The 14,378-nt window shown below is 44.2% G+C and overlaps 1 protein-coding gene and 1 long non-coding RNA gene across 2 annotated transcripts; both read right to left on the reverse strand.

Annotated features, from left to right (window-relative positions):
* Positions 1-1,480: 1,480 nt before the first annotated feature.
* On the reverse strand, positions 1,481-10,996 carry LOC131378466 (myotubularin-like). Its single transcript, XM_058420088.1, has 5 exons — positions 10,048-10,996; positions 6,038-6,270; positions 2,833-3,018; positions 1,607-1,813; positions 1,481-1,486 (listed from the first exon to the last, which is right to left on the reverse strand). Exons 1-5 carry the CDS (start codon positions 10,070-10,072, stop codon positions 1,481-1,483), a joined length of 657 nt encoding a protein of 218 aa, XP_058276071.1. The 5' UTR covers positions 10,073-10,996.
* A 171-nt stretch (positions 10,997-11,167) lies between these two features.
* LOC120749902 (uncharacterized) lies at positions 11,168-14,341 on the reverse strand. Its single transcript, XR_005699873.2, has 4 exons — positions 14,183-14,341; positions 13,732-13,855; positions 12,275-12,607; positions 11,168-11,469 (listed from the first exon to the last, which is right to left on the reverse strand). It is a non-coding gene; the product is annotated as an uncharacterized LOC120749902 (long non-coding RNA).
* Between the last annotated feature and the right edge of the window lie 37 nt (positions 14,342-14,378).

Raw genomic sequence — 14,378 nt, forward strand, 5'->3', positions numbered from 1 at the left:
GACTGACCTTCACTATAAGCTACATACCCCATCAAATACAATTATACAGTACTCTCAGATTACAGCAGGTGGCTAAAGAGTGGCTTCAGCCATTTCCAAAGATTACTCCTTGACTGAGCAAGTGGGGGAAACAGCAGTTTAAGAAAAAGCAACTACTTAAATCATTCTTCTTGCTGCTACATTGTCAGGCCTGAACCAACGGACTGAGCAAATCATCTGGAAGGCATGCCAAGTCCTGCCTCAATATTTGGAAAAAAACACCTGTTAAGGGAGAACAAAATCCTTTGATTACCCAACTAAAATGAATGGTTTAACAAAAAGAAACATAGATTATCTGAATTTATCAATAATGATGAAGAACACACAGATCTCTTTTTAAGCTCTGTGTTAAACCATAACACACGTGTTTGACTACAAATCTAGTTATACCATCTAATTTCATCTGCATCCTGACTCTTAACCTTTTTTTAAGTACAACATAAATATGACAATAAAAAGCCTCAAAGCATCTTTCAAATGTCAGATCAAAAACTGCCACAGCCTACAAGAACATGCAGATGGTGAAGTGATTTATGCTGAGTACTTGTACATGGATTTCCAAATGAATGCAACGCTCTTACACATTTGCAAATGTAAAATGGGCATGAAACACACACACACACAAGTATATTTTTCCATTTCTTGATTTCTCCCAGATTGCCTATTTTCCAAATTTTAGCAATATTAATATCTTTAGAATATTCCATTAGGGACAAAATATCCAGGCAAGTAACTGACACTGAAGTTGTAGAAACTTCTTAAGGAGAGTCAATTCCAGCACCAACAAGCAACATTGTTGTAATGTTTATAGTAAGTAACAGCACAGGCTCCTAGGAAACCTGATCTGCTCCTCCAGGTTCCTCCTACAGATTTCCTGGTTAAATGGTTATCTGCCACACTTAGAAAAACTTCCACTAAGGCTCTGAAAAGTTTTCCAACACAAACAGGATGAACAGAGCCCCTGCCTCAGAATATTCTGGGAATTTTTTTCCATGAAAGTGGTTCACACACCTGTGAAATATTATGCACTTGCTATGGAAGTAGCTACTTAACCTTCTGAGCTTCTAACCTCCTGCCCAGAAGACAACTGAACAGAAGTAGAGCCAGCATTACAAGTGTAAAATATTTGGGATTCAGCAAGCAAAATCTCACTTAGAAGACACCGGCCAGACTCGTTCATCTGCTTCTTGTGACAGTCAAAACAGTCCAAAGAAAGAGCGAGGAGAACCTCATGTCCCAGCTTTATCTGAAGAATTTGAGAGGACACCATTTTTCTGCTTCCTTAGATTCATTGCTCAATAACCACAGTGACCCTAGCAATTCTCTCCTTTTAAAAAGATGCAAAGGACAAAATACGAGTTCGCAGAGAAAGAACAGCAAGAAAAATACTGATCAAACAGGTCCAAACCCAAATGTTCTGCTCAGTTTACCCGGAAACATTTCAAATCTAAATTCAAAAACAATGAAAGCAGTTATCAAACCCTTATGCAAAGCAAGCAGTTTAACGCCACAAGCTTTTCAGAAAGGTAATACCGCACAGTCTTCGCGATTATCTTCTGATTCTTACCGATGAAAACGTGTGTCCAAAGCTTATCCACTCTTTTTGCACCAGAACTTCAAAGCCTTCAACGGTTCTGTAGTAGCCGTCCAGCACGAGCACGGCCAGGGAGGTGAGCTGCGCCGTGCGGTCCCAGCCGGCGCCGCAGTGAACCGGCGCCGAGCTCTGGCCCGAGGACACCTCGTCTGGCACCTGAATGGCTCCCGTCAGCACCAGCTGCCCAGGAGCAAGACACACCAAATAAACGACACAGCTTATTTCTGCTCAAATCAGAACCATAGCTTCCTTTCTTTGTATCTGAATTAATGCTGTTTCCATTAAAATACCTGAAAAGAGCAGTGTAAGTAGCTGGAGAATAATTTTCTAGGAGACCAAGGGAATTTCTTGCATAAAAATAGAGAAACAGATCGGTTCCCTAATCCCTTAGTAAGATCACATTCACCTCATGGTAAATTCTTAAAAAATGGGGCAGAAAACAGTAACCTTGATCAACCAAAGGACATAAGCTTCTTTTTCAAAGAAAGAGGGGATTTACCATAGGATATACTCTCTCTAAAAATTCAGTGTTATTTCATTTGACTCCTTTCTTTGAACTAAATGACTGAATTATCTCAGATGTTGGAAAAAAGAGCTTGCACCCTTCTAATCTACTTATTTTTCCAAATATTAAATTAAGATCAAAATTCTATTAAGTAGGAGTCATTACATAATACTCTAATTACTTTTGCACAGCTGTACTTGAGGCAAAAGATTCAAAGGCCAACTAGCAGGAACACTGGTGAACTACCAGCCTAAGTATTTTATTTGTGCTACCAGATGAAAACTACAAAACTTAAGAATTGATTTAAAAAACAATAATTCACAAGATAAGTCACAGACACACAACTCAAGTATTTACTAGTATTTCACAATGACGGTCATCTGCAGGCCTGTATTGCAAGAAACCAAAATAAATCAGTTCTCGCTCACATAAAGCAAATCAAAAGAAAGCATTCCTCTACTAAAGATTCTTGAAGCAGACAAACATACAATGTCACCTGCTGTTGCTTAGTTATGAGTCTTAGAGTAACATACTCTAAGATTAGTTGGCTAAAAAAGCCAACACTCAGCGATGTTGTTTTTTGCAGTTCAAGTAGTTTGATGTGTTCTAGGACTACGTCAAAGCTCAGCAAAGAAAGCAAGGATGAGATGACAGATTTGGACAAACACTTTTCAAACAATCAAGGAAAAGTTACCTTGATATGTTCTAACCCATGCGTTGATTCCAGACTTGACAACCAATGTGATTCTTCCACATTAGGATAAACAATGTCCTTCAGCTTCTTCAAAGATTCCCACATGACATGATTATTGTGAAGGTCCCAGAAGAAAAGTTCTGCATTGGGATGTGCACCTTCACCTTCATATCCTCCCCCAGCTGCCTACAAACAAGAGAGCTGAAATTAACCTTACTCCCATAGACACCCTTTTCAACAGAACAAGAAAGGAATGAATGTCACTTGACATGGAAATAGACAAAAGTGATAAAATGTATGGCCAAATAAATTTAGGAGTTCAGTTAAGAAGATACCCTTAATTTAAAAATGATGTTCAAGATTCTTAGAGTCTGTCTTTAAGAAGTAAATTAGCAATAACATTAAGGTTTACTTTAAACTATCTTCTCTAAAATGAAATTTTAGTGCTGAAGACTAGACATATGTTTAGACTGTTAAGCTATTAAGGGGCCACATAAGTAAAGTATCCTGCTGCTGCTCTTTCCAAACATTTCACGGCCACCACTGCAGAGGATGTGCCTGGTCACAAAAGGAAGCAGAAAAACCATACACAATTTAAGGCACAAAGCCACCAATGAGACTTTCCAAAGATAAACACGGAATTGTTTGGGTTGGAAAAGACCTTTAAGATCATTGAGTCCAACCATTAATCCAGCAGTGCCAAGCCCACCACTAAACCACCCTCTCAAATGCCACACCTTTTAAATGCTTCCAGGGACAGTGATTCAACCACTTCCCTGCACAGCCTTTCCACAAATAAAATTTTCCTGATGTCCAATTTAAACCTCCCCTGGTGTAACTTGTGGCCATTTCCTCTTGCCCCGTCATTTGTTACTTGGGAGAAGAGACCGACCCCACCTGGCTCCAACCTCCTTTCAGGCAGTTGTACAAAAGTGATAAGGTCCCCCTTGAGCCTCCTTTTCTTCAGACTAAACATCAGCTCCCTCAAGCTCAGAGAGCTGCAAAACTGCAGCACTTCCTGCAGACAGCAAAAACCCGCCATAAATTGGGAGAAATAAATTTTGCCTTTGCATGCCATCGCAGGCACCAGCTGTACATCAGACAAGAGCCTAAAGCGCTGTGCAGCTTTTCCCCATGAGTGCCACCTACACTGCTGTGCAGCAACACAGTACTCTGTGCTCTCTCTTTCCTCAGATGCGGGGTTATCAGAGCTGCCAGGCTCTGCAGTGAAAGAAGCAATGAGTGTGTTTTTCTCTTTGAGTATTATGAAGTCTTTGTGAGGAATGATTGTAATTTCAGCATCAGGGCTGCTGCAGCTCCTGGCTCTGTCTTGACTTATGTACAAGGAACTAAGCAATGCATGAGTAGCACAGCCCAAGAGTTTGCTTAGACAAATCTTAACAGCTGTTCACAAAATATTTTCAGTGCTGATCAACACTGATTTGAACTTCTTATGTCCTCCTCCCTCAGACCCAGAAACGGACCCTACTGCATCTACTGCTCTGATTGAGCAATTCATATTTAGACATATGAGGAGCTACTTAAAACATGTACATACCAAGTTTGTCTATAAGACATCTTAAGTTTTTCTGCGGTTCTTGGACAAACTCTTTTTTTTTACCCCATTTGTTTCAAAGTTGTAACTGACAATCTTTCCAAAAGGCAAACACAAAGATTCCATCTTTGGTTTGCCCCCAAAAATTCAGTGTGCAGAGGATAATGGGATTTGTGCAGTCAAACGCAAACAATTGAGGCAGACCCTCAAAATACAAACCATCAGGTTAAAACAGCCCCTAGGAGAGAAAGAATGTGTGCTATACACACAAACACAGTAACAAAGCTTAACAAACTACATTCTGTACTATAGAGAAGAAGACTGCGCAGGTACAAATACACACCCCTAACTCGCACCGAGCAAACTACCAGTATTATTGCCCCCCTCGAATTATTATTGTTATTCCTGAAAGCACCTGAATACTTATGACACATAAACCTCTTAGATGCAAACAAGTTTTACCATTTCATATTCCTTTCAGCACAAGCACTGAAGAGGGCTCATTTCCCTAACTGGTGTTCCACAAAGCAGTTGAGAAGCTAGAATTCTTTCTCTCCAGATAAGCACACTTAGCATTTCATTCAGGTCTCAAACCCACGGGAGCTCAGCTCATGCTCTTTGCTGTGCAGACACATGAGTAAGTACTGAAAAGCACATCCCCTTCTGTTGTGTTTGAAGTCCCATGACTGAGGGACTATCCCCACGAGTGGCACATTCTCTTATGGCAAAAGCATTAAATTTGTCTCCTTCACCACCTCCCCCTAACATGGTTATTGCGTATAACAATGGACATACATCCCTCTGTACTGTGTTCCATGCCAAAAACAACACTGACACAGTGTACGGGCATGATCTGAGCTTGCCTAAATAAGCTAATCCTCCACAGGGAGCTGACAGGGAAGCAGAGGAGAAATCAATCCACAGGCACAACTTTTCTTCCTGGAAGGTTAGAGGAGATGACTTTTCAAGGTCTGTTCCAGCCTGAGCTGGTATATGATTCTGACCCCATGAAGGTCTTGATGACAGATAACAAAGAAACAGTCACCCAGTAATAAAAACAGTGTTTCTGTCCTTACCAACTACAAGTAGCTGGGGAAGAACAACAGGTATCAAGGTATCCAAGAATATACCCACACTGCTGTTTAGAGTGCAAGCACCCAAATTAACTTCTCACTTTCTCTTTATCTGCTGGATGCCAGGATAAGTCTGAAGTAGTCCACGTCACGGTTATGAAGACCCAAGCAAACGATGCCTGTAAGTGGGCTTGGCTTTATGCACACATCTTTCCTAGGATGGAATTTTCCCAGAGGATCTGAAGGTTGCACAGAGGTGGCTGTCATTACAACAGGGGACATGCTCCACAGCCCAGCCTACAGCAGCCTCCCAGTGCAGAGTGGAGTCATGCCTGACTTCAGTCCCATGCTAACATCTGTGCGTGGCTGAGAACAGACATGTCTGGAAATCCACATACGGTACTGAAACTCTGCTTGGGGACCTACTGTAGACACTCATGTCCATTACCCTCCATTGTTGATTATGTAAATTTATCGATATCAAGATCACTACTATTCCCCAAAACCTTCTTACAGAAAACTTCAAAGTCTCCTCCTCATTTCTTTCAAAAAGAAGACATTAGAAGCATCTGTTTACCTTGTTTGCAACTGCATTGACATTGGGCCTAGCATCATAGATGGTCAGTTTGGAGATCTGCCCATTGGCCTCCCTGATGATATCAAGGTATCTTTCCTCATCTTTATTCCTCTTGCCGCTCATTGCAACCAGGGGCTGACCGCAGCGCAGGATTACAGCAGCACCACTCTGTGTGCCATCCAGTTTCAAAAAGCTCTTTTTAAATTCATCCATAAGCATGTACTTTTCCCTTCCTATAATCAGTGAGGAAAAAAAAAAAACCCTCTAGGTTCCATTTCCTACTGAATTATTGGAAAGTCTTACTTTACAGGTTATAGCTAATCCATAAGAGTTCTCTCCTCTGCTTGAAGCTCCACCCATTTTTTCAATCCAAACCCAATGGAACATTTAATATCACAACTGGATCTGGCAAGAAAAGTTGGAGTGAGGAAAAGATTAAGGTGAAAAGAAGACTCAAGCAAAATGTTCTTATGCGTGGCAGATTAGAAAGCAGACATACAGGAAACAAAAGCATGTTTCTGCCTTTGAGTCTCCTCTCCCAGCATGTCAGTAAGTCTGTACAGTCACTCTACAGCTTTGAGCATCATCCAGTTTAACATGCTGCAAAAATATTTCATGCCTTGTTCAGTATGCAGGGAAAATGGGCACCCTAAGAGATGCATTCGGCTACATGCTGACTGCCCCTGCTTGCTAATACTGCTTTGTTGATATACAGCAGAAAGCAGAACTAAAGGACAAAAAGACATTACTAGAACAGTTAGCTACAGCCAGAAAGATTTCGGTTCAGTAGTCCCAAATCCTTATTAAAAAAAAAAATCACAAGCACATTTTACTCTCTTCCATGTCTGCTTATCAAACAAGTTACCACTTCTCCCCCTCCTGTTTGAAGCAAAAACACCTCTTTGGCAACCCGGTCCATGGCCTGCCGTATGCATTGAAGCAAACACGGCAAGATCATGAGAAGAATTACAAGCCCTACGAAAATATATATAAATGTTTTTAAAATTTCCTTCCACAATGGTGAAAGGTCAAACAAATTGAACACACCATCCATCCATGACCCAGTTACCTCTCCAAGTTTGTTCACACTCTCCTGCAATTGCTTGATGTTCTCATGAATGGATTTGGAATGATCTGACAAATTCATGCAGCACATTCCCTCAAATTCCTCACACCCATGCCCGTGGGTCAGCAATAGATAGTCTATCACTGCCCTGTTTTGGAGACTTGCTCATCTTGCACTGTCAACGTCTAATAACATGTCACTCAGCGCAAGAGAGGTGGCTCGGGCATGTTTGCTCAGCCAACAACCCACCCGATCCAATTGTGTCAAGGCTACTCCTGATGCTGCCCGTGGTGAAAAAAGTGCAACCGCAATCCTCTGAGCCTTGTTCCATGCGTGAACATTGTCATCACAATTTGGATCATACACTTTGATAGATCTTTTCCCTCTACACTTTTGTTCCCTAATCAATGTCATGTTGGGTGTTAGCAATGAAAGCATTCCAATGCTGCATGGACCACCTGTGGCATTTGCGGTGATTGCAGGCCAAATTTTGTCCCCACAAATGAAAAAGCTCCCTCTCGGCAATTGTGCTGGAACATGGTTGGATGGCTTGTCAAACATCTTAGTGTAATTACACCAAGATGATGAATTTCTGTAAAAATTGAGGTTTGGAGTGACGTCTATAGTTTTATTTTGTGCCACTCCAGAAAGGCCAAATTTCACACAAAATTGCATTTGGACCGATCCAAGAATTTCCAGTTCCTGAGGTTCAAAAGAAGCCACAGGAAGGAACTTCGCCCAAACATCCCATTGGTCCACTGGATTTACAATGGACTTTGAAATCGCTGGAAGGATGTTGTCTGGAATCGGCCATTTGCTCACTGGCAACCCCACTAAACATGTTGAGAAGGGTTTCCCTGGCTTTGAGTGTGTCAGGCAGATGGTATCCAAACATTCTCATTTGGTTGAGCCATGGGCAAAACTGCCGCATTGCTCAAGGCAACCAAGGAGAGAATGAGGCACAAGGATAGTTCTTTCATTTTCAATGGCCTTTTTCTCACGGGAATCCCTAAAAATGCAACACCACCCAAGCCCCAAAGAAAACTCAAGTCCCAGAGTCTCTTTTGCATGTAGAACAAAGGGATGTCTGCTGTCTTGACACCGGCTCACGTCTGTGTGCCCACTTCTCTTCCTCCGGTCTTGGGGTCCGCCTCTGCTTGCGTCTGGACTCGGTACGGTTTCACGTGCCTCGCCGCCAGCCACTTCGGTCCGACCGCTGTGGAGACACAAGCATATCCCTTGCCCCAAGTTATTAATTTGAATGGCCCTTCAATCTGCCCTGTTCCTGGGTTTCTGACCAAAACCAAAGGATTTTCCTTCAGTTTCACTCTTGTGCTGTTTGAAAAATGCCTGATCATTGGTGGAGTTGGTTCTGCAAAAGAGCCATTTGGAAAATTCAACACATACAAGGCTTTATTCAAGCGCATGTATGGTGTTGCGTCTGCTTCTCCTCTTTTTTGTCTGTCTAAAAGGGATTTCAATGTGTGATGTGTCCTTTCAATGAGGGATGTGTCCTTTCAATGATTGCCTGACCTGCTGGAGAGTGTGGGATACCAAAGGTATGATGGACACCCCACCTCTTCAGGAATTTGTCAAGCACTTTCCCTATACATGTTGGTCCATTATCCGTTTTGATTTCTTGTGGCACGCCCAATGATGCAAATGCCTGCAAGAAATGTCGACAAGCATGTTGTGCTGTCTCACCTGTGTGCAATGATGCAAAGACTGCACCTGAAAATATGTCAACTGAAACATGAACATTTTTGAGTTTCCCAAAGGATGGATATTTTGTGACATCAGTTTGCCATAATTGCAAACTGTGCAATCCTCTTGGATTGACTGCTCCCATGGAAGCAGGAGGCTGTACAAGCTGACAATCTAGGCAAGCACTAACAATTTCCTTCGCCTGACTTTTGGAAATGTGAGAAGTTTCCATTAGTGCTTGAGCATTCTGATGGAAGAATGCATGACTCAATTTTGCCTGTTCAAAAATGTTTGGTAAAGTCCTAGAAATTGGCATCGTCAATTTGTCTGCGTGTGCATTACCTTTTACTAAAAATCCTAAAAGAGATGAGTGTGCCTTGATGTGAAAAACAGCTTACTTACATTTTCTGTGTTACAACAGTGTTCTCATGCACTACAAGCATGAATACCGCACCTTGGACAAACATCCAGTGAGCTTGCGATCTCTGCAAGTTCTGGACAGTCCTTCTCGAAGTGCCCTCGTTTGCCACATTTGTAGCATTGTCTTTGTTGAAAATTTGCGAACGCTTCTTTGACAGCCTTTTCCACCTGATCCCCAAAATCGTGGCAATGTGCTGTGGTGTTCCCCACCTTGCTGCACGCCTCTAGAATTTCTGCCATAGAAGGTTGGCCTGGCATTGCACTGATGACACGTTTGCATTCTGGATTGGCATTTGCAAATGCAAGACACCGAATCAAATGTGACTTCACCCCCTCATCAGTGACTTGCCTGTCCACTGCTTGTGTGAGACGATTGACGAATGAGGTGAAAGATTCTGAAGGACCTTGCTTTATATCTGTGAAACTACTTTCTGTAACTCCTGCTGGTGGAATTTGCACCATTGCCTTCCTGGCTGCATTCTTGATGTCTGTCAACACTCCTCGAGGAAAAACTCCGGCTTGATGTGCTGGACTGTCAAGTGGTGGATCGCCGGCCAACTGAGCAATGGTGAAGCCTGCATTCGCTCCCCCCTGGTATTTGACTCTGAGCTCATTAAGAGCTTTTCTCCATTTTGCTTCCCAGATAATAAATTGTGAGTCAGTGAGGATCATGGAAGCAAGGGATTGGAGGTCAAGGGGTGTTAAATCATATCTATTAAATGTCCCTTTTAAAAGTTGTTTGAACTATGGAGACCCCAATCCATGATCACAAACGGCTTTCATCAGATCCCTGACGACTTCACGATCTAATCGCTCCTACCTTGGGTTTGCATCCTGTGCATCATAAGTCATTGGCATAGCCATGCCTCTTGAACCCATCGGAAGCGTCTCCCCTTTCAATGCATATTTCCTTATGTCCGTCCAGTCTGTTGTAAGAAATTCCGGTGCACCAGAAGCCTGTGTCTTGTCCGACTCTGGAATTGACTGCTGTGTTTGCAGCTTTGCTGCTGCTTCATCCTTTCCAGGATCCACCTGTTTTTGAGGCTGCACCTCATCCTGGTTTGTTTCCTTCTCCCAAAGAACAGGAACCAGGGATTGCTGGGCATCAAATTTCTCTGCAGCACCTTTCCTTGGAAGAAAAATTTGAGAGAAAGAAGACATGGGGTCACGTTGAAATTCTGAAGCTGCTTCAGTGAATTGCCAGAAAAACTGCTTCATAAAGTCCTTAGATAACAAGAAGCATGAAGCTTGCTGTGGAAACTCAAGTGCTTTTACTTTCTGGACAGGAATGCCCTCTGAAGCAGTGATCCAGATGATGTTGTCATCTGTAATTGACATGTCCTGATCTTCTTCTGCAGCTTCATCATCCCTCACCATTGGCAAAGGTTCTCTCCGCTTTTGTTTGAACTGCTCTTCTGAAGAAGTCGATTTCTTACATGAAACCGGAAAGAAGCGGTGTAACGTAGGTGTCTCATTGCCAAAAGATGCCTCGCTTGGTGTGATTGACGCCCTCCGTGCCCACGGCCCTGCTGCTCCGCTCCTGGGTGACGATGACACATTGACAGCTGGCTTCTGCGGGCTCGGAGTTTTCAAAAGGCTTTCAAGTTCTGGATACATCCGTAAAATCTGAGATAGTTTTGGATGCGCGCCCATCCGCAGAAATGCGGCAGTGTTTGAATTGCCGCGGGCAGGCGAGTCAAAAGCCAGCGAGCTGCTGGTGGGCGGAGTCAAGCTCCGAGACGTCCGCCGCATGGGGGTGGCACCCTGGAGACACTCTCCGCCTCGGCCACGCCCCATCCCTGCCTGTTTCGCCTCCACCTGTCCCGCCCTGGCGGCGCTTGACAGAGTGTCCCCTCCCCGCTCATGCCCAGGGTTCGCCCCTTCGCCCTCGTCATCAGAATCTGCCCCGCCCAGAGCAGGATCGCGTTTCGAGCCTCGTCCCGCTCCTGCCGCGCCTGCGCCTGGACTCACCACTGAGGCTTCTGGGATTTGTCGTGCTTTGCTCAGTGTTTCCGGGTTCGGGTTTTCCCCTGCGCCCCGCAATGCGGATGAACTTTGAACTGTGTTGCTTCCTGTAGCTTGTATCATCGGCACGCGCCGAATCGACGACCCGGTTCCCGGCTCTTCCCACGCCCCCGTCCCTCCGCCTGCGATCTCGGCTCGCTCGTCCGCAAACTGGTTTCCCTCGCAATCCACCCCCACCCGACATGTTCTCCGACCGCACTCCGCTGCGTTCCGCACCCTGGCGAGATAGGTTAGGATCGCCCCCGCGCGCTTGCGTCGCAGTTCCGCCCACTGTTACCGTTTCGGTCGGAACCTGGTGTTCTGATGGTGCTTCCCCCTCTCCTCCCTTCCCCCCACGCACCTGGTTCCTGCACGGGAAGGGAAAGGAGCAGCGGGGCACGGCCGCGTGGTGATTGTGGGGGGGGTAAAAGGACCTCAGGGTGGACTTTGTGTCGGACCTGTCCCCCCCTCTTGGCACAAATGTAATGTGTCCTTGGGAACCACTTCAAAATAAAGCACATCCAGTTCCTCCTGATCGCTAGGATGGATTAAAAGTTTCCTCTTCCCTGGGACTAGTTTCGGGGTTTTTGACGAACTCTGTGACAAACCCTGAGAGAGCTGAGAGCTCCCCCCTCCCCCACCTCCCAGAGGAGGTATTAAACCTGGGGATAGCAGTTTTTTCTCTCCTGCCTCTGTCTGGCCAACAGATAAGCCACTACTATCCTCTGCTTGGCAGCTGTCCAACCCCAGAACTTTCACTGGGATTTTCCAATACAGCTTCTAACATAATTCTACCTGCGGACAACAGCTTAGCAGCTATTTTGTCCTTTTTTGTGGCTCTATCATACAACTCTGTTTGCTTCCTGCCAAAATCCTGGCTCAAACAGGAAACGGGTCCCACAATGTGGGTAATTACAACGCCTGAAGCTCTTTCTCTTTCAGAGCCACACTGTATTTTGAAACGATCCCCTTTAGGGCTTCTAAAATAGAGATTTGTTCCTGTGAAGTGGTTCCCCCTACGATCTAGATCCAACTGTTCTTACCAAAGCACAAAGGCTTGTGTGCAGCTGTGGTCGAATTCGTCTCGGAGGTGTCCTGATCACTGTCCAGCAGGTTTCAGGGTGACGGATTCCAGGGCCCTTGGAGATCTGTCGGTCTGGGACGAATTTGAGATGAGCTGCTCTGGCCAGAAATGTTCTTCTCCAGAGCTGACCGTTTGGCTTTTGATCTTCTTGGGAGCTTGCGATGTTCACTGCAGAGGGTTCACTGTGACCCTTTTGGTGCCCCTTTAGAGGAGGCCACTCAGGGACGCCAGTTCTTGGTTTTTTTCTCCGAGATTCAGGTGGTTTTAGAGCCTTTTTGCCCTCTGCAAAGCTCTGAGCCAAACACAAGAAAGAGACGGAGTCTTCAGGTTCTGATTTTTCAAGGTTGCGCGCTTCGTTTATTGTTTCTTATCTTACAAATTTCTCAGTGCCCCACAAAGGTCTGTGCAGCTGCTCGGGCATCTGGTGACTCCTCGACTCCTCCCGCGCGGGGCTGTCCCTATCTTTTATACTAATTGCTACGTATTCTTTGTTTATCATTATTTGCCAATACCTATCACTTATACTAAACGGGTCATCTCTACTTTGACCCAATCTCTTTAAACTACTTTGTGCCACCGTCACTGCAGAAAATGGAGTGAGGGAAGAAGAAAGAAGAAGCAGGAGACAACGCCCCAAATCCTCCATCTTGCCCCCATTCACTTCAATACTAAAAGCCCAAATCTACTGTTTCCTCACCCTGTGATAAGCTAAACTACTATCTTTCACACTCTTGTGGCTTGCAATCCTTCCTGCAGTGCAGGAAGCCTTTCCCATGGACTGAGATCAAAGCCAATGTCCCTTTGGGCTCTGGGCCAGGGTCCCAGACCCCCCCTGTCCAGGTCTCTGACCCTCCAGGGCAGCCAAAGGAATGCCCTGGACTCCAGCAACCACCACCCCCACCCGCAGAAGGTTCTACAGATCAAAGTATTTTCCTTCTTCTAACAGCAAGGACAATCAATGTCTTGGTTTACTGACAGCCATTTTAAGAACCACTGCACATCATTAGTTGCTGCCATTCATCTATCACAGATTAAGGGTAAAGGGAATGGCTCAAAAAAAGCTCTGACAGACAAAAGATAAAGGTATCAGCTCAGTGTAAGCGATTAAACTGTAATTTTACCAGGCAAAAATCACACTTTTAGAACACATTTAGCTTTAAAGAACTTACATTTTTATACAGATTTCTCAGTGGCACAAAGGCAATTACCATTTAGTCATTACAGAATGAAGATGTGGTTATTACAAACATTACAGACCATTTCAAGCAAAAAGCCTCCCATGCAATTCCACAAACAGATGTGTGCCAAAGCTAAAACAAATGAACTGGTCACAAAAGAAATCAAAGGCAGAGGGGGTGAACGGAAGGGAGTTTAAAGCCAACTCATCCCATGAAGTAGTTGTGGCATATTACTCACATTTTCCACACTCCTCAGGTACAGCTTGCAGTTTGTGACGTACCCTTGTCCTTTAACGGGGCCATTAAATGGACACACATACGTAACATCCTTGTCTGTAAACTATGTCGTGTTTCTTAAAAGACTGTGAAAAGACAAAAATGAGAGCTAAGGACAGTATCACTTAAGTACCAGTAAAATCAGATACCACCCAACATGTGCTACCTAATCTGTAGATACTATTAGGACATAACTTGCAATTTCTTTCCATGTATAGAAGCCAAGATTTTAAACAGTTTACAGTTATTTGTGGTGAGTGATAAAAATAATCTTTCAGAATTTCTTTGAAAAATTGATGACATTTCCGCATGACTTACCTTTAGCCCCAGCCCAAACCTCACAATTCAGTAAGATACAAGTGTGTGCCAGAGTGCTGAACATCACTGCATCGTGCAGCTATAGAGCTTCATACCTGTAACCCTGGTCTCTTCCTGGCAGACGAGGTAGTTCTTCATTTTGTTCCCAGTTAGTTCCATCTTTTAGAGTCCAAAGAAGAGAAGCACAACAGCCCATCACAGTTTATTTACAATTTCAAGTTCCAGATTAAAAATAAGACCAACCAAACTTTAAGGTAATTCCTGCATGGGAAAGAACAGGTTTAGCCAAAG

Source organism: Hirundo rustica, chromosome 3, assembly GCF_015227805.2.
Source record: "Hirundo rustica isolate bHirRus1 chromosome 3, bHirRus1.pri.v3, whole genome shotgun sequence".
NCBI lineage: Eukaryota > Metazoa > Chordata > Aves > Passeriformes > Hirundinidae > Hirundo > Hirundo rustica.

Coding starts and splice junctions, on each gene's coding strand:
- LOC131378466 (XM_058420088.1), bottom strand. CDS start 10,072: ATGATGCACAGGATGCAAACCCAAG. Junction 6,271..10,047: donor GCACAGGATGCAAACCCAAG/GTAGGAGCGATT, acceptor CACTGATTATAG/GAAGGGAAAAGTACATGCTT. Junction 3,019..6,037: donor TCAATGCAGTTGCAAACAAG/GTAAACAGATGC, acceptor TCTTGTTTGTAG/GCAGCTGGGGGAGGATATGA.